Source organism: Ambystoma mexicanum, chromosome 2p (assembly GCF_040938575.1).
Source record: "Ambystoma mexicanum isolate Mex_15411 chromosome 2p, UKY_AmexF1_1, whole genome shotgun sequence".
NCBI lineage: Eukaryota > Metazoa > Chordata > Amphibia > Caudata > Ambystomatidae > Ambystoma > Ambystoma mexicanum.
Genome location: NC_090923.1, coordinates 1,216,834,744 through 1,216,854,622, shown reverse-complemented (window position 1 = coordinate 1,216,854,622; position 19,879 = coordinate 1,216,834,744). Strand labels below are relative to the sequence as shown.

Sequence of the window (19,879 nt, the reverse complement as noted above, 5' to 3'; positions counted from 1 at the left end):
GATACACTCAAAAAGAAAACACAAAGAAAGCGAGGTCAAGAGGAGGAAGTCCTTTTTCCACTACAGGACACCCTCTCTGGTACTTGGACTAAAGATAGGTTGGAAGTCACTCTTAACAAGATGGCTTCCTTCATAGAATTTCTAGAAAGACTTCCAATTAAGCATGTTGTGCAGGAGGAGGAATAACCTTCATCTAAAATACCTAGGGTAGAACCCACTGGTTCATATCAAGAGTCCATAAGCGAACTGGATGCAGATGATGCTTTTCTAGTAGATGATCCTGGCACTAAGCCCGAGGATTATGCTGTGCCATCTCTAGACATCAATGATCTGATATCCTGCTCTCCTATTGATCAGTTATGTAATCTCCTCAAAAAGGCTGTAGATTATTTTTAAATTGAACCCCACGATTCCGACGAGGACACTGACTTTGATGTTCTCAATCGAAAAGAAATAAATCAGTCAGTATATCCCATTGCTGCAATCAGTTAAATCACGGTTACCGTCCTTTACTACTGTAGCCCGAACAGGACCTGTTAATCCACGTGTATAACGTTATAAACCAGCACCTACAGACTCACTTTTATCAAGGGTCAATTAAAACCATATTGTCCTGTGGGTTACCACCTGTAAAAGGGCTGGGACCCCCTTAGCTGCTTCTGAGAGTAAGAAAATATAGGCTATTGGGAAGAAAGTAGCAACAGCCGCTTTCCAGATCTGCATCGCGAATAATACCACCTCATGGCCAATTTGACAGAGCCCATTGGGACCATGTGAAGGACTAGGTTTGTGGGGCCCATGTGCCTCTAAGGACTCAGGTACTTAAGACTTTATCTGAAGGCAAGCAAACATCAAATGCCATTATTAAAAATACTCTTGATGCTGGAGACACAGCAGGTAGAATAGTGGCAGAAGGAATGCCAACAAAGAGATGCGTGGCTTAGAAATTCAGGGTTCAGACCAGAAACAAAATCCACACTACTAAACATGCCAGTGGAGGATAATGTCCTGTTTGGCAAGGCTACACACGATGTTCTGGAGATTGCCAAAAAAAGTGCATGAGAAACTTTAGACCTTGGGGCAAATTTCAAATAATCCTTTTCAGTAAATGGTCATATGCCAACTGCCGTAACTTGCGTGGCCGGTATACACAAGATCCTCAGCCCAGTCAGCCAATACACCGGGAGCAGGGTCCAGCTCTTGGTATACCATCAAAGACAATAATCTGCATCACAATAATCCTTTCAGAGACCATTCAGGAGAGGACTTGGGTAGAGGCCAAACCACTAGAGGTACGGCTCCTCCCAAAGAATGACTCTGCTTCATGTCTCCTTCCATGTCACCCCAGTAGGGGGGGGAGGGTCGCATTACCTTATTCACCCACGTATGTGAGGGGATCACATCAGATAAGTGGGTGTTGACTATGAACTGATACTGCGTGCAGTCATCCACCAAGATGCAGGAAGATTTCTCTAGAACACTAGCAGTGTCCACATCAGAAATAGAAACTTTGCTACAAAAATGAGCCATATAGCTCGTCGTCAAATTAGATACAGAAATAGCAGAATTGAAAGATCAACTAGTTTCGTTAACCTCTGTAGATGACTTAAAGAATGTTCTGGCCTTTACGAATGAGAAATTGGACTCATATCAGAAAGTTGGTTTGCAAAGGTAGCGGGTGCCCCTCTCTCGATAGAACAAGGCTTGATAACCTGTTCAGTGGTTACTAACAACTTGAGATTTCGCAGCCACTGCTTTTTCTCACTGTGCCTTTCACAGATGGGGAAATATCAATTTGCATATCAGTCTTTGTCCTGCCCAGGGGCAGTCCAGCACCGAAATGCAATGGCAATTCCAACCTGAACGAGAGTACCACCAGCAACCCCATACACGTGTTTCACCCTTGTTGGGGATCATCAGTGAGGTGAAGCTGATGCCTCTCTAAGCACAGTGAGGCGTCTGGTTGCCCCCAGGAGACCTAGGGTTACCAATCCCATGTTCCTTGAAATTTGGTTTGCAAAGGTAGCGGGCACCCCTCTCACTGTGCTTAGAGAGGCATCAGCTTCACCTCACTGATGATCCCCAACAAGGGTGAAACACGTGTATGGGGTTGCTGGTGGTACTCTCGTTCAGGTTGGAATTGCCATTGCATTTCGGTGCTGGACTGTCCCTGGGCAGGACAAAGACTGATATGCAAATGGATATTTCCCATCTGTGAAAGGCACAGTGAGAAAAAGCAGTGGCTGCGAACTCTCAAGTGGTTAATAACCACTGAACAGGTTATCAAGCCTTGTTCTATCGAGAGAGGGGTGCCCGCTACCTTTGCAAACTCATATAAGAAAGACATAGAACAAAGGAAAATACGAAAATATTGCAGAGATGCATTGGATTATTCAAGGCATATAGTATATACGTGGCAAGAATACGATCACCAACAGAATCAGCAATTCCAAAATTCAAAACGGAGAACACCTCCACAAAAAACACCAAGAAGAGGAAGTAAAAGCACAGATCCTTCGAGTGACGCATCAAGTGAAGGAAGAGATCTGACATCTACACAACCACTACCATCAACATCAGGAGTTACTCTGGCAGAAACCACTCCAACACCCCAGAGTGAAGAAATGGAACTAGATGCGTCTAATTCTTTAGAAGCAGGAGAGCGTGAAGAGGAAGGAAGAAACCTAAGGAGCAAAAAGAAAACTCCAACTTGATCATAAACATCTCGGCTAAAGTCTTTAATAAACAACAATTGGACCTGCTCAGTTTAGGTTTATCTTTTGTACATACAAATCAAACAAACCTGTTTAATGAGGAAGTGAACTTATTCAAGTTGATAAGAAAAATGAAATTGAAATTATTTTTTTATTCTATGCCACCTATGCAAGAGAGATCAACTTCATTTGACACATTAGAAATGAAGCCCAAACGTAGTTTCATCCCTAGTGTCAATAATCCTATGCTAGATCTGTTCGAGATGAAAATGAAGAAAGATTTGAGGTCAATGAAATTTGCGGAAGTTGGACAACAAAATCTTCGGAAACACCAACACAGAATACTTAAAGAATTATCAAATGACAGGACGATTGAGATTAAACCAGCTGATAAGGGGGGCGCAATAGTTATAATGGATGCCAATTTATACAAACAAGGCTGTCTGTCCTTGTTCGAAGATACTAATACCTACATGATTCTTGAGCATGATCCGACAAAAGAGATTCAACGAATGATTGAAGAAGTGGTGAATAAAGCAGCCGAAGAAAAGTGGATAACAGAGAAAACGAAGGAATTCCTATTGAATAAAAATCCTATTCTTCCAGTATTCTATGGATTACCTAAAGTTCACAAAAACAAATCCTCCATTCAGGCCAATTGTGGCAGCAACAGTGTTTTTGATCCACTGTCTAGGTACTTGGATAAGTTACTTCAACCAATTGTACAAGCTACTTCGACCTATCTAAGAGACACCACCCATCTATTGAATACTTTCAACACGCTAGACCAAGTTGAAGAAAATTGGATATTGTTCACACTAGACGTCCAATCTCTTTATACATCAATTCCGCATGAAGGAGGACTGGAAACCTTAGAATGAATATTACTCGAACAAGAATTCTTTCCCTCCAACAAAACTTTTGCCATTCAACTTGCTAAGATGATCCTCTACAACAATTACTTCAGATTGGGGGGGCGTGGCTAACGAGCCATGGACTAGGAGGTGCATTGTGCTGGGCTCCTGCTGATCCGACAATGATTTGCCGAATTATGCTTGAAAAATTACATTTGTGCCTGGAAATTAAAGGATTGAGCGTCGGAACGCATGCACAGTGCGAACCCTGGAAAGTGAGTCATTTGAGCTCGTAAATCCAAAGATACATTGATTTTGTCTGAAGCAGCCGCGAAGATACTTTGTCAAGATGGCGGCGAACAAAGGGAGAGCTGGCGTAGCCTAGAAGCGAAATGTATCCTTCTGAACTGAATGGAGCGTGCAAACGGAGGGCTGTACTCCTGAATAAGACTGCGTTCGTAGAGAAACACTCCCGGGCCCGAGTGATTGATTGTGGAGACTGGATACTGTTGCGAGATATACGAGATAAGCCCCTAGCACCGGGGCGGCTTGGAATTGTGTGCAGCAGAGGCTGGATCCTGCAGCTCCAGGGGAACGGGTAGACGGCGACCGCCGGCTGCAGATGTTGCCATGTTTGTTTTCCTTTGCCCTGAATTGACAAAGTTCATAGGAGGAGCGTTCCTGAACTGGACACAATGAACGCAGAGGGGCGCGATGCGTAGCCGCGGCTCCCGGCTACTCATCAAAATAACAGTGCCTGTATAAGCAAGGCAAGATATAACAGAAGCGGGCCGTGACATGAAGCAGAAGGTGAATGCGCTTGTGGGCTGGGAGCCCTTGGCAAGCTGACTATAGTGGATTTCGTTGGGGCGAGCTGTGATGCCGGACGGGAGATACTAAGAACTGCCGGGCCCCCACAATAAACATTTCATAACAGTGCAAGTACACGCTGTGACCCGAGGAGCGGGTCTGCGGTGCTTGGGACGGGCACCGCAAGCTGTGGACGCTGTAGGAGACAGCTTTGTAGCACTAGAGGGTACACGTGGGGCTGCCGCTTGGTGTCGGAGCTTTCATCTGGACCATTGCAATTAGAGTGAGCTGGTAAATGTGCAGGGCGCACGATACAGAGACTATAATTCAAAATAGATGAGGATGCAACCAGAAGATTATAGGGACTGGTGATGATTGGTGCGGCGCAACCCCTTCAGGTGGCACATGATAGCTATTGAGAGGGTGCAAAGGTACGTTACATGAGTGTGCTTCACATTACCTTAGGGGTGCACCCAAACCAGGCGCACAGCACATGTGCGTAAGCAACCTGGCCGCAGGAGGAGGTGGCGGTGGAAGCGTGCGCCATTAGGAATCATATGTGAAAGTACGACGTGGGAGGCTACAATCTATCCGAATGATAACTTTGTGCGCCATAGCAAATGTGAGTTATAAGATAGCTACCCTAACGAGTGTGGGAACAGAGTATCATAACAGCCCTGAGCCGGAACTAGTCACGTGTTAAGGGTACAACCCACCGGCTGGACAATTCTAAGCCCCATATGGGATGCAAGTTGGACAATTGAGAAGGACCGCATACATTGTACAGTTTGCATTGTGCCGGAGTCGCACGGAAGTGAAGGGTAGCACTATGTCGGCGAAAGGACTGAGAGTTAAGACCAAGCAACCCACGATGGAAGTGTTTACGAAAACGCAGAGGACCCCCACAACATCTGCGCAGAGCACGGTTGTGACTCATATGGAAGACGCCCCAGAGGAAGATAAGCACCAGATCCTGGAAGCCATAACGGGACTGGGTGCTAAATGGGACTTGGCGATGGCTGACTTACGCACAGCCCTTGAGAACAAGATTGATGCAGTGGGAACAGAACTCACCTTGCTTCGTCAGGATGTTAGGGCACTGGCAGAGAGAACTAGTGGCCTGGCGAGTGAGGTAAAGATCAACACGGATGTTAGCACGAACAATGCGAAAGAAGTTCATGTCTTGAAGCAGCAGGTTGCCAAACTGCAAAATCGAGTGGAAGAGGCGGAAGGAAGAGCGAGGAGGAACAACATACGTGTGGTCTGCCTGCCGGAGGGGGAAGAGGGCCAGGACCCCACGAACTATGTGGAGAACATGATTCTACAAGGGATTGGAGCAGGGAATCTTTCGCAGGAATTCACGTGGAACGGGCGCATCGCGCCCTTATGCGGAAACCTCGGCCGAGGGCCCCGCCGAGGCCGATCATCGCAAGGATCCTGAACTATAGGGACAGAGAAAAGATCCTGGAATATTTTCGCAAGGGTGGAACGATGGAGAGAGCATCCACCAACATTACAGCATACCCGGATTATACGATGCTGGTGCAGAGACAGAGGTACAGCTACGTCGCCATCAAAAGGAGGCTGAGAGCAGCGGGAGTCAAATACATGCTGCTGTACCCGGCGAGAATTAAAGTGCTACACAAGAACAAATCGTTCTTTTTTGATACCCCGGAGGAAGTGGTGACGTGGCTGGACCTGCAGGGTTGCCCCGAGCACGAAGCGGAACGTGGACGACAGGAGCAGGACGAATGAAGATCTTGTAAACAAGGCTCCATGGGGGTAAGTGGGAGGGGGACACTGTTGATAAAGGGAAACTGACACCAACTGAACATTGAGCAACGTTTAATCCCTGTGCTTGACATGGACTGGAATATAGTGGGTAAAAATGCAAATGGTAACTGTATAACATTAATGTACGCATAATATTTTTGAGGATGGAGCAACAGAACGTGGACGACCTACCCCAATACAGTAGTTTAGCGGCCATTAGGGCAGCTTCACCCTACTGAGCCCTGAGTGGAAGTTTGCGCTAGACAGGGCTAGATGTGGGCGTGCCTGAGATCCAGGAATGGAGCTGGACAACAGTTGGGGAGGATGTTGTTGGGGAAGGGATGGGTGGGGGGGTGGGGGTTGTGGAGAGGTGGGGAGTTGAGTGTGTATATGGTTTTGGGGAGTTTAAGTATTTCTAGGAGCCTAAGTGGAGTGGTCAGAGAGTTGCACTTGTGTTACATGAATGGGTGGGATCGGCAGATGATAAGGGGAGGGAATACCAACGACCGATGGGAGAGCTCAAATTAATAACATGGAATGTCAGGGGCCTTAACAGTTATTTGAAAAGAAACAAGGTTATGCTGTATCTGAGATGGCAAAAAATAGATAGTGCATTATTACAGGAGACGCACTTGACGTGGGAGAAGCTGGAACTGGTGGGAAGGAAGTGGAAGGGGACTGTGGTGGGCTCGCCATACTCTGCATACGCTTGAGGGGTGTTAATCTGGGTGGCGCCGCATGTCCCGTTCCAATCGATGGAAGAAGTGGTTGGAACGGATGGGAGGATGGTCATATTGAGAGGGTTGGTGGAAAACAGAGAAGTATGTATTGTAAACACATATGCCCCCAACCAAAACACGGCGGCATACTTTAGAGCTCTGTGCACCGACCTTAGTATGTGTGTAGGGAGTGCGGTGATTTGGGGTGGGGACTTTAATTGTGTGTTAAACTCTGTGGTGGACAGATCTGATAGCGGGATGAGAAGGCCCAGCCCGGCGGCAAAAGCGCTGCAGGCACTACTAGCGGATTTTGACCTGACTGATAAGTGGAGAATAACACATCCTAATGAGAAGCAATACTCACATTACTCGGCCCGCATCAACTGCATACGAAGCTTGATTATGTCTTTGCTACAGCAGACATATGTCGGAGATCACCCAAATTGAATATATAGCAAGGGTCCTCTCGGACCACTCGCCCCTGATCCTCGGATGGCAGTATTGCCCCGCGAGGGCGAGGATCCCTACGTGGCGCCTCCGAGCAGAGGCGCTTAAAGATCCGGTCTTTAGAGAGGATATAAGGGAAGAGATCACTAACTTCTTTGAAGAGAATACTGGGAGTGTTGATTCTGCGGGTACGTTATGGGAGGCCTTTAAGGTGGTGATGCGAGGGGTGGCCATTGCTAAGTCAAAGGGGTTGCAGGGCGGGGTCTTGGCTGCCTTACAGAAGGCGGAAGGTGAGCTAGAAACAGCATTAAAGAGGGGTGAAGTAGACACGGAGCTGGTACTCAAACTGCAACAGCAATGTGCAGAGCATTGGGAAAGGCTTTGTAACCTCAAATATAGGAAGTATGTTGAGAGGCAGCATGCGGGTGGAGATGAGACTGGCCGCCTATTGGCTTGGCTATATAAAAGCGAGACCCCTAGGCCCCCAATCAGGACTATAACGAGAGAGGATGGAGATGTTGTGGCCACACAAGAAGGGGTTAATCAGGAGTTTGCGGATTACTACAGGGTGTTGTACGGGGATGGAGGGGAAAGTGACCAACAAAAAATAATTGAAACGTTAGAGGACATAGGTCTGCCCAAGATCAGTGAAGAGGAGAGGGAGGAGTTGGATGAGCCAATTACTTTGGAAGAACTGGAGGCGGTTGTGAGGCAGTTGCCCACCAGTAAGACCCCGGGAGCATATGGGTTCCCTAGCAAATTTTATAAGGTGTACAGGGAGGAAGTACTCCCCCCAATGCTGGACATGCTTAATGAAGCGTTTGAGGTGGGACGGTTGCCGGAGTCACTTAGAGAGGCGATCATAATCCCGCTTCCCAAGCCCAACAAGCCGGGGCACAGATGGCCACAAACGGTCTATGCCTTAACGGAGACAAGACCGAAATCCTCATCCTCGGCCAAAAACCCACCCTCACAAACCTCGACCCCCTCTTCACCAACTTCTGCATTGACAATTGTGTCATCCCAGTTCTACCTTCGGTAAAAACACTAGGAGTCCACATTGACGCATCACTCTCCATGGAGAAGCAAGTCAACTCCATTGTCTCTGCTTCCGCCCTGAGCACCAAGCTTATCAATGCAATCAAACCATTCCTAACTAAAGATAACTGCCTATCCATTGCCAGAGCCACCATTGGAGCCAAACTAGACTATTGTAATGCGCTACTGGCGGGCACTTCCAACTCCAATCTCAATAAACTTCAAATAACACAAAATAATGCACTAAGAGCAGCCCTCAATATACCTAAAAGAGACCACATTGCGAAAGCCAGAAGGGAAGCACATTGGCTACCTGTTAAAGAGCGCATTACATTTAAAATACTTACCACCGCACACAAATGTATTAACCTGACTGCACCTTCATACCTGTCTGACACGCTAGTTAGATCTCACACCAATAGGCCAACGAGACAATGCCACACTAACCTACTTAGGGTCCCTCGCATCAAGCGAGCTAAAGCAGGTGGAATAAGCTTCCCCTACATCGCACCTAAACTATGGAACGCACTACCTAGCACGCTCAGAGCAGAAACCTCTCTCACCACCTTCCGAAAAAAACTGAAAACCACTTTGTTCAACTAATTCCCCCATCATGTGTATGCTCACCCTCTCCTCTCTCTCCTCCTCACCCACAGCTACACACCTATAACTACTACTTTTCTCTTGCATCCAAGTTATGACCCCTATGTATGTATAACAAGGCATGTTCATATCTGCAAACCTTTCTATTGCAACTAAGTTATGACTTCTCGGTATGTACAAGAAGTCATGTTCATATCTGTAACCAGCGCCACGATGCCCTATGGGCTGCCTGTGCGCTTAACAAATACGAATAAATAAATAAATAAATAAATGTGGCTCCTATAGACCTTTGTCGATGCTGAATCAGGACAGCAAGATTCTGACGGCTGTCCTGGCAAACCGATTGTGGCAAGTAATTGGTAGATTGATACATTCTGACCAAACAGGTTATGTCCCTAATAGGAACATAACTCACAATCATAGGCGCCGTCACCGGGTGGTTGAATGGGGGGGCAGTAATGAGGGTGAAATGGCGATTGTGTCCTTGGACGCAGTGAAAGCTTTTGATTCGGTCAGATGGTCATGGTTATTGGCATCCTTGGGAGGGTACGGAATGGGGCCAGGTTACATCAGGTGGGCAAAGATGCTGTATAGTGAGCCACTTGCCAGGGTCCGCACAGGATCGGTGATATCCGAGAGATGGCAGCTTAGCAGGGGCACCAGACAAGGGTGCCCCTGGTCCCGATGCTATACATCTTGGCCCTGGAACCCCTAGCAATATATCTTAGGGAACAGTATGACGCAATAGGTATTGAGGTAGGGGGGGGAGCGGCATTTGATATCCTTGTATGCTGACGATTTGCTGTTGTACTTGCAATACCCAGAGGAAAACCTCCAGTACATACTTGGAGTGATGGAGAGGTATGCGGAGCTGTCGGGCATGGCAGTGAACCCCCAAAAGTCTAGCATATTCCTGCTAGGTAGCTATAAGGGAACCCCTGTAGATAGGTTACCGGTACTACAAATACAATGGGCAATTAGTTCCTTTCGTTATCTTGGCATAGACGTGTACCAGACGGTAGAAGAAGAACATAGACCTAACACAGAAGTGGCCATTGGGAAAATCAGAAACCGCATGAAGTTTTGGGTAAAGTTGCCCTTGGCAATGATGGGACGAGGGGCTATGCTCAAGATGGTGGTCCTACCTAGACTCCTGCATTACTTTAGTAATATTCCATATCTGATACCCAAGAAGTTTTTTGCTAGGTTGAATAGTATGTGTAGGGACTTCTTGTGGCATGGCACTCGGAATAGAGTGGCGTTATGGAAATTGCAGAACTTCTATGACAACTGAGGTATCAGACTACCTAATTTTGAGGTTTACTATCTGGCAGGTCAGCTACAGTATGTTGTTAAGTGGCTCTCTGATGAAGTAACCCCTGAGCACAGGTTGTTTGGGCGGGACTGCACTCCATTTTATTTGCGGGAAATGATCTGGTTACCTGATACTGAAATGAGGGAGCGCCCTGAGCTGATGATGCTTGGGTGGAAAGTCTGGCGTAGGGCATGCCGGTTGATGGAGATTCCATGTCCATGCCTCCCGCAAATACCGTTGGTTGCTTTGACGGGAGGGGATACGCAGTTGAGGGTGATTATCAGGACCTACTGGGAATCGGTGGGGCTGGTGACACTAGGGGATGTTTGGCAGGAGGGGACCATTAAGGGTTTTGAAGAACTTAACGAAGAGGCCGGGCTACACACGGGTCAATATGTCACGTATAGTAGATTGGTGCTGATGATTCGGCAAACCTGGTCAGAAACCGTTTTGGCAGAGGAGCCAGATGCAGTTGTGGGAGTGATATATTATATGACATATCCGAAGGGGGGCATGGGATCTCGAGACTATATGAGATGGGGATGGCTAAGGTGGGAAAGGAATTGACACATCTGAGACTGGACTGGGAGGCTGAAATGGGAGCCCCGATGGAGGATGGGGTGTGGGAGCGTGCCCTGGGCTATCACAAAAAGGTGTCGAGAAACTCCAGGTTGAAACAAATACAGCTTTATATAACGCATAGGGCGTGCATGACCCCCTTGAAGATATCTAAGTTTCGAAATACTGGAAGACAATAGTGTCCTAAATGTAATCTAGAAAATGCTGACATGGCACACATGTTCTGGTCATGCCCAATAATTGAGTTTTTGGGGGGGAAGTAGCGCAGAAATTGGCAGATAGAGGGGTCACGCTCGCTATAGACACCGCCTGGGCCTGCTTACTGGGCGGGTTCCCCAGATCACGGAAACGTAAGCATGTTGAGAAACTAAAGGATCTGGCGTATGTGAAGGATTGCCATGGGATGGAAGAAATGCCATAAACCACGGGTAGATGTATGGTGGGCGGACTTGCAGAAATGGGCGGAGGCGGAAACAGTAGTATGGCAAGAAGCGAGCAGTGGGTTTGGAGAAGAGGCGGGCACCCTGTTGGCATGGAAATCACTGATAGCAGAATTGTTTGGAGTAATACCTGACCCGACAGATTCCGAAGGCAATGAGACCCCGTCGCATGTAACTGACATTGGACGAGAATAATAAATAGGCTCATGGGAGGGAGGGGGGATTGAGGGAGCAGGGTTTAGTATAAAATTATGTATGATGGAACTGTTATGATTATACTGCTTGTTTGGTTTGTATAAAATTAATAAAAGTATTTAAAAAAAAAAAACAATTACTTCAGATTTCAAGGTAAATATTATTTACAGATATCTGGAACCTCCATGGGGCAGCCCTGGCCCCGGCATATGCAAACACTTTTATGTTTTATTTTGAAACGCAACACATTCTAGAAAACCCAAGATGGTCAGATAAACTGGTAATGTGGCGACGTTATATTGATGACGTTTTTGGAATATGGAGAGGTACAAAAGAAGAATTGGGAAGTTTCTTTGCATATCTAAATTCATGCAACAGCTGTATTAAGTTTACCCTTGAAATTGGAACACCGGCAGTACATTTACTAGACACAACGATCTACCCAGAGAACGGGAAATTACAAACAACGGTCTATAGGAAACCGACAGATGTGAATAATAGTCTATTCTACACAAGCCACCATCCTCAACACCTTAAAAATAACTTGCCTTTGAGCCAACTGCAAAGAATTAAACGGATCGTTTCAAATGAAGATACATATACGGAAGCAGAGAGTGAATTGATTCTACGATTTGAAGAGAGGATTCCCGGAAAGAATTTTAACAGAGGCTAAAGAAAAATGTCAACTGAAGAAGAGATCGGATCTCCTCATTCAAAAAACTAAACAAGACAAGGATAATCCTCCACTAATCTACCTGTCACAATACTCCACTAATCGTGCACAAATTAAAAGGACATTACACAAAAATTGGAAAATTACCAGATTGGATCCACAACTCTGCACCCTGTTTCCGAAACCACCACTAATGGCCTACACTAGAGGGAGAAACTTACGGGACTCGCTTGTAAAGGCAGAGAGAACAAGTACAATACAACAATGGTTATTGTTGAAACCAAAAAAAGGGACATTTCCCTGTTTAAACTGTAGCCAATGTAACAATGTCCAAAAAGGTCCAATGATCAGACATCCATACACAGGTCAGAAAATTAACTTACAACTTTTTGCCACGTGCGAGAACAAGTGTGTGATATATGGACTAATCTGCCCATGTGGCAAGTACTACGTTGGCCAGACACTGAAACGGGTGAAAGACCATATCTCGGAACATAAATCTAACATAAGAACAGGGAATCTGAAGTCACCGGTCACAAGACACTTTAGAGATCACAAACACACAATTTCACAACTCAAATTTGTAGTTCTTGAAATTATCACACGACCAGCTAGAGGAGGGAACCTACAACAAATCCTATCCCGTAGAGATGTTTTGGGTACATAAATTAGATGCCATAGAACCCAGAGGCATGAATGAAGAGTACTCTCTGAATGTATTCTTATGAAAAATAGCAATAATAGCGATGACATTGTGAGAATGGTTGATTGACGTTCCTTTAAACACTCTTCTTTTACTAATATTGGTTCTCATATTGCTGTATAAGAAACATTAAGGTGAAAGGGTGAGGAATAATGAAAGGCCGTCTAGAGACTCTAGAGCTCAACAACTCACATATAGTATGCACATAAACATCACTCCAAGAAAGCAGTACGAATAATAAATGTGTCTAGACACCACTCAGTGAAAAACACTACAATTCCCAGAATTCCAGACTGCCAGGTGAATATTCTCCTACAGGATACCAAATTAGGTATAGACACCACGAATACCATTTGATAATTTATAAATGCAGGCACGATAACTTCGAGAAGTGTGTGTAGACATAACGCACCATAACTCCCAGAAATGTGCGTAAAAAAACATTTAATGACAATCACTACATTTTCCAGAATTCCTGACTGCCAGGTGATTAATATCACTCGTGATACTAAAAATGTATGGGTAGATTGATGTTGGGTGCGACCAAGTGATAAGTAATTCCCAAGGTATACGCACCCGTTTACGACAGTGTGTCTTTTGACAACATCACTTAACAATTTAGGAATTCGTATGCCCGCGGGCACTACAACCTCCAGAAGTCCAGGACATCACGTGACTGAGATTGAACGTCACATGACATCAAGTAGCCGAAGGTGGTTAGCGAATTGTCTTACCTGCGAGAAAGCCGCAGGACAATTTAGAGGTGAGGGAACTCATTTTAATGTTAGGTACGACAAAGTAATAAGTAATTCCCAGGGTGAATGCACCCGTTTACAACGACATAGTGTCTGTCTCCTGACATAATTTAACAACTGAGGAATTCGTATGCCCATAGGCACAACTACCATAAGTCCAGGACATCACATGACTGAGATTGCACGTCACATGACATTAAGTAGCCGAACTGTTTCACCCACGAGAAAGCTGCAGGACACTTTTGAGGTGAGGGGACTCACTTGCAGAGGTGAGGAGGAGGACTAGGAATTTTTTTAGAAAATTACTATTACATAGTTGATTACCACAAATACTTACACACGTTATTTGTGTAGATTTTTCTAGAAAACAAACGCCAATCAACTCCTGTGTTGGAACTGCGAGATATTGTAAACAGTTTTATCATCCACGCTGCGACACAGGTAATACACTGACTTTCGTATGGAAAACTAGTTTATAACTGTAGAATTCGAAAAGTACATGATTGTAGTCTGACGCACATTATTTATGTAGAATGTAAGCTGACTATGCACTATGGTGGAAAGACACGACGACAGTGTACTACAGAGTCTGGAAACACACACGCCTTGAAAATAACACACAGGTAGGAATAATGAAACTTACCTTAACACTATAGCGACCTTTTGATTCAACTGTTCACTAACACATGTATCACTATCATTTACAGAACACCAGAGAACTTTCTCAAAAGATGACGTTTGCACAATTCCACAACGAAATGGGCATTTGAAGTCTTAAGACAAGAGAATAGAACAATACTGTTTTGTGTTTGTATCAGAAATTGGATTTATTTGTTGAAACTCGCATTCAAAGAGTTATTGAATTACTAGTATTAGGAAATTCTGTGTTTGACGAAATAGTTATTGCTCCTGAAGAAGAGAGGCACACTCGAAACGCGTAGAGCTCCATATTGAGAATGTTTTGTATTTTCTGTATTTTTGAGTGAATTGAACTCTGATTTCCGTTGATACTAAGCATTAAAAATATTAAGTTGACAAATACTTTTCAGATAATATTGTGTGTATTGAAATTTGCCTTCTAATCGAGCAATACAAAATCAAATGAGTTACGATTTTAGTTCTAAAATCAAAAATTGGTGAAAACTGTGACATTTGTCTAAATGCTGTTTGGACAATTCAGTTGTCCAACATCAAGAGGTGTGCAGGGGACGGGAGTTCCTATTAATAGGAATTCCACTCTTTCCATATAGCTCGTCCCACCATCAAAGTTCAACTCTGGTGTTCTGTGTGCTTCCTTGTTCCAAAGAAAGACCAGACCAAATGTCCAGTACTAGATTTAAGACCCGCAAACACATGTCAAACCTCAGAAGTTCAGAATAACAATATTGCAGGAAGTCATTCCTTTGCTCGGGGGATGGGTGGGAGACTACATGGCAACACTGGATATGGATGCATACTTTCATATTTCAATGTTGCCAGCACATCGAAAGTACCTAAGATTCAAAGTGGGGTCAGCACAATACCAATTCAAAGTACTCTCCTTTAGTAATACATCAACCCTTCAATTTTTTTACAAAGGTACCAGCCGTAATAGCTGCACACCTACGCAGAGAATCTATCGGTCTACTGTTATTTGGATGACTGGCTCATAACAGGAGACACACCACAGATATGTTGGCAGAATAAGCCAAAAACGGTACATCTTCTGCATCAACTTCTGCATCAACTAGGTTTCTCGATTAGCAGACCCACTAAGCACAGACACAGGTCAGGGTAGCGTTCAAACCTTGTCAAGGACATCTTTTCACATTGGGGGTACTGGGGGCATCCAAACATAAATCTCTTCCCAACAAGAGAAAATGCAAAATGCCATACTTCCGCCTCCAGGTTGCTGCACATTGAGTCCAAGGGAACGGACTGTGAATCAGTTGGCTAGTGCTATTTGTATATGCTTTTCCTCCACCACTCTTGAACAAAGTAGTCCACAAGATGCATCAGGTACACTTAACAATGATCTTAGTTGCTCCAATGTGGCATGGCAAACATGGTATTGCCACCTTCTCAGGACGTCCATTTGCCCACCAATGAAGCTAACCTGCCCTTGCAACATGTTGCAGAATCAAGGGTCAACCCTTCATCCACATCCTCAGACATCCAACTCAGCTTGCCTCCTGAGTTTGGCCATCCTAATTTACCTAGCAGATGCATGGAAATATTAAAAGAAGCACGTAAACCAAACAGTTTGACACTGCTACTTTAACAAATTGAAAAGATTTGTAGTATGGTCTAGAAAGTCAAATGTAAACCCAATTGACTGTTCGCCATCTCATATAGTACACCATGTACTTCACTTTTTGGACTCTGGTCTTTAATTCCTTTAAACGTCCATTTCACTAGACTATCTGCATACACAGCATCACAAAGCAAGGTTTCATGTTGGAGGATTCTGGTCGTGAAGGCTTTCCCGGAAGGGGTTAAAAGACTATCCACTATTGCAAATCCGCTGCCTGGATGGAATTTAAACATTGTTCTAAGTAAGCTCATGGATCCCCCTTTTGAGCCTATGCATAAGGAAAGCCTCCACAACATCTCACAAAGCGCATTTCTTATAGCTGCCAATTTAATTAAAGCGGTAAGTGAGCTCCAGGCATTGCCCTTAACGGAACCTTTTTGTCACAATACATGAGAATAAGGTAGTATTGGAAACGTACCCACGTTTTGCATCAAAGTTCATTTTTAAATTCCATGTCAATCAATATATTTAACTACCAGCATTCTTTAAAGACCTGCAAAACTCTGGAGAGAGAGCCCTCTATACACTTGATGTTCAGAGAGCTTTCATGGACTGCCTCAACTAAACAAAGGCAATCAGGAAAACTGACTAGTTCTTTGTTTAACTAGCAGCAGGAAGAGCTGACACTGTCTCAAACGCAGCCATTTCTAAATGGGTAGTAAAATGCATACAGCAGTTCAACATGTTATCCAACAAGGAACTACCATTTACACCTAGAGCACACTACGCGTAGTACAGGGGCTACATTGGCCTTTGTTGCAAATGTACCTTTGGAGGCACTCTGTAAATCGATTACATTGAGTTCACTTAACACATTCACTCAACATTACTGTGACACTCAAGCAAGGATGACTCTCTGGTGTGGCACAGGCAGTGTTTAAACATGTGTTTGCCTCTGTTCCTTCTAACAGCCCACCTCCTTCTCCTGGTACTGCTCGCTAGTCTATGCAAAGCGCATGATTCTAACCAGATCCACAAGCGTCAGAAGACCAACATTACAAACCTGTAAATGTTTTTCTGATGCTGGGATCTACTTAGATTAACATGCGCCCACTCTTCCTCCCCTCGTTGGAAGTAGAAGGTACATAGACCACATACACCTCTCACATTTCCCTCTTTTTTATTACACTTGCTGCAACCTCAGGTCAGAAATAAAACAATCTGAGGACCTCAATACATGAAGAATCATGGGTACAGTACACATCACAGTAGGTGATAGTATTACAAACATACCCCGTCAACGTGCTTTTTTAAAATTAGAAAATAAGTCCTGTAATTCTCAACACCAACCACTAGATGTAGGCCTGTTCAAAGCATGTGACTCTTAAGTAGATGCAAGCATCATAAAGCTGATTACAGGTATGTAATGTTTGTCTTTCTAGTGTAGTTAAATTACATACAACCCTGTAATAGAATGTATTCAGTAAATCTGTGTAATGTCTTATTTTGTACAAATTGAGCTACCAGATAGAGCTTTGATTCTTTTGACCCCTGTAGGCACTTATGATTAAGTCTTCTTACACCAATCCCCAAAGAGCTGTGGAAAATCTTCGCCAACAGCTAGCTTTCAGGAATTAAAAAAGAATAAACTTGGCAATTGGATTTTTCTAACATGGAAGATTTATGTGCAGCTTTGTTTCTTATTTTTCTCAGCCATTTGGAGAAGTAGACAAGTGGTTATAAGGTGAAAATGAGTCGGCCATAAACAATCTGCACCTGCTAGTTTTTAGAGAATATGAAATGAAACCCAGTCATTTCTATTCATTTATAAAAAAATGATTTTTACCAGCTGGCAAGCCCTCATAAATATTAAGGACTCACAGTGCCTCAAACAAGACATGGGCATAGGTATCCTTTAATATTTCTTGCTTTTGAACCTGTTTTTTTGGATAACAGAGTATTGGCCTAACATTGCAAAACTATGGTTACATTGCTAAGATTTAAAGTCAAAGGGTGGCCCTGTAACAAATGAATGGAACTTAGTGGAGTTGATTAAAACTGGAAATATTACATTACCCTCACAAGAAATTGATGAACAATAGAAAGCTCTTTTTGCTTTCCAAGGACAAAGCAGAACAATGAAATGACATGGTTTTTCCAGCAATCTTTAAACTGGCTGTTAACATTAAACTCATAACGGTGACCATAAGAAAGCAGATCCATTTCTTAAGGACTAGGAAATTGACTGGCATAATTGAATTGTATGAGTGTTAATCCATTATGTACTGTGTAGGTGTTGGACCTTACTAAAGGATATGCTCTGTCAGGGGTTACTGTTAAAACTTGTTTTCATTTATTTCTTCTCTGCTAATCTTCGCAATGATTTTTCTAGTTCAGCATTGAAAGGCAAATAAAGCACCACCTCCTGTCTCTGGTGTTTTAGTGTAGTTATAGCAAACCAGTGCTTTCTAACAATATTTTTAATTGGCTGAGATTAGGCGAATGCTGCTTTTTAACCTAGACTCCTTAGTACCTTGTGTAGTTCTCTTCACCTTTGGTAGTGCAAGTCCCAATGATAGTATGCTGTGGAGGTTTCTAGTATTGCAATGATGGAGTCCTCTTTTCATATTTTCCTCAGATGAAGAATGCAGACTACTTCTCTAGCTATGTAACAGAAGATTTCACCACATATATCAACAGGAAGCGAAAAAACAATTGTCATGGAAACCACATAGAAATGCAGGCCATGGCTGAAATGTTCAACAGGCCGGTGGAAGTCTACCAGTATGGCACAGGTACTGTAATTCTAGCTGCAGTTTCATGTTTGAATTTTATTTCTGTATTCTACCAAAGGAACACTATTTGCCTATGACCATCTCATTTCATTTGTTGGCCCCCTTTTTATTTGAGGAGATGCAACACAATGAGCAGTCTTCTGCCAGTTCAGTTTTGTCTCTACTGCATTTGTTACTCATACTAAGTTAATTGACTTCCATGCTGATATGCACGCCACACTTCCTTGCCAGAGGGTGCTACACTTGCTCTGGAGACAGTTATGTATAGGGGAGCTTTGGAAGCTGTTGAAAGTAATTTCATTACAAATATTGTTTGAATTCTGTGGCTCGCTGATAATTCAACAGAAGTGTAAGGTTGGATGATACTGAACTGGAAAGTGTTCACCTTGAAATTAACTATCATGAGGGACATTTAATAAACTTGTCAGGCGGTTAGTGAATAGAGGGGAAAGGAAGGAGATGTGAAGGAATGGAAAGAGGACAGTGCAGATGTCTGTTTTTTGTAGTCTGTGCACAGTATATAGGGTATGCAACCTGATGGCATGGAAATGGGTAGGATACATGCTTTGAGGCAGATTTGGAGGCAAATGTTAGTCTGATGGAGGAAGAAGGTTTATATGGTGTCCTACAATCACTTCCACTGACTGGCTGTGTTGCCATCTTCCTGATTGAACTACCATGGACTTTGTGAATCTCTTTTAAAAAAAAAAATTGTGTGTGTATATGTGTATATATATATATATATATATATATATATATATATATATATATATATATATATATATATATATATATATATATATTATTAAGAAAAGAAAGGGACTGGAATCCAATCCTGGGCGCAATGGCACTCAGGCTGTGCCCATGAGGAAAAACATCAATCTTTACAAATCCACACGCAATCAGTGTTTTCTTAGTGCAGCCAAAAGCGTCCTTTATTGGTTAAAGAGTACATGGACAAACGAAGGCAGCAGCAGTTTAAAACAAAAAAAGAGAACGACGCGTTTCACCATGCTCGGGCTTCGTCTGGTATGTAGCATGGAGAGAGGACTGCAGTATTATAGACAATCATGTATAAGTCCATCTTTAGTGTTTTGCACTTCAGTAAATTAACTGAAAGGCACACAGCAAACATATAAACAAACAGGCAGCCATGTTGGAACATAGTGAGCATTACTTTTGTTCTCTGTTAATGTCTGTGTTTGTATGGAGTACTGACAGTTCACTATTATA

The 19,879-nt window shown here is 43.7% G+C and overlaps 1 protein-coding gene across 3 annotated transcripts in view; it reads left to right on the top strand.

Moving 5' to 3' along the window:
- The window catches only part of OTUD5 (OTU deubiquitinase 5), a 731,936-nt gene that overhangs the window by 385,792 nt on the left and 326,265 nt on the right, over positions 1-19,879 (top strand). For all 3 annotated transcript variants that reach the window (XM_069645483.1, XM_069645484.1, XM_069645485.1), the window contains exon 4: positions 18,490-18,646. In XM_069645483.1, the coding sequence (XP_069501584.1) occupies positions 18,490-18,646 (157 nt within the window). The remainder of the gene's footprint in view (positions 1-18,489; positions 18,647-19,879) is intronic.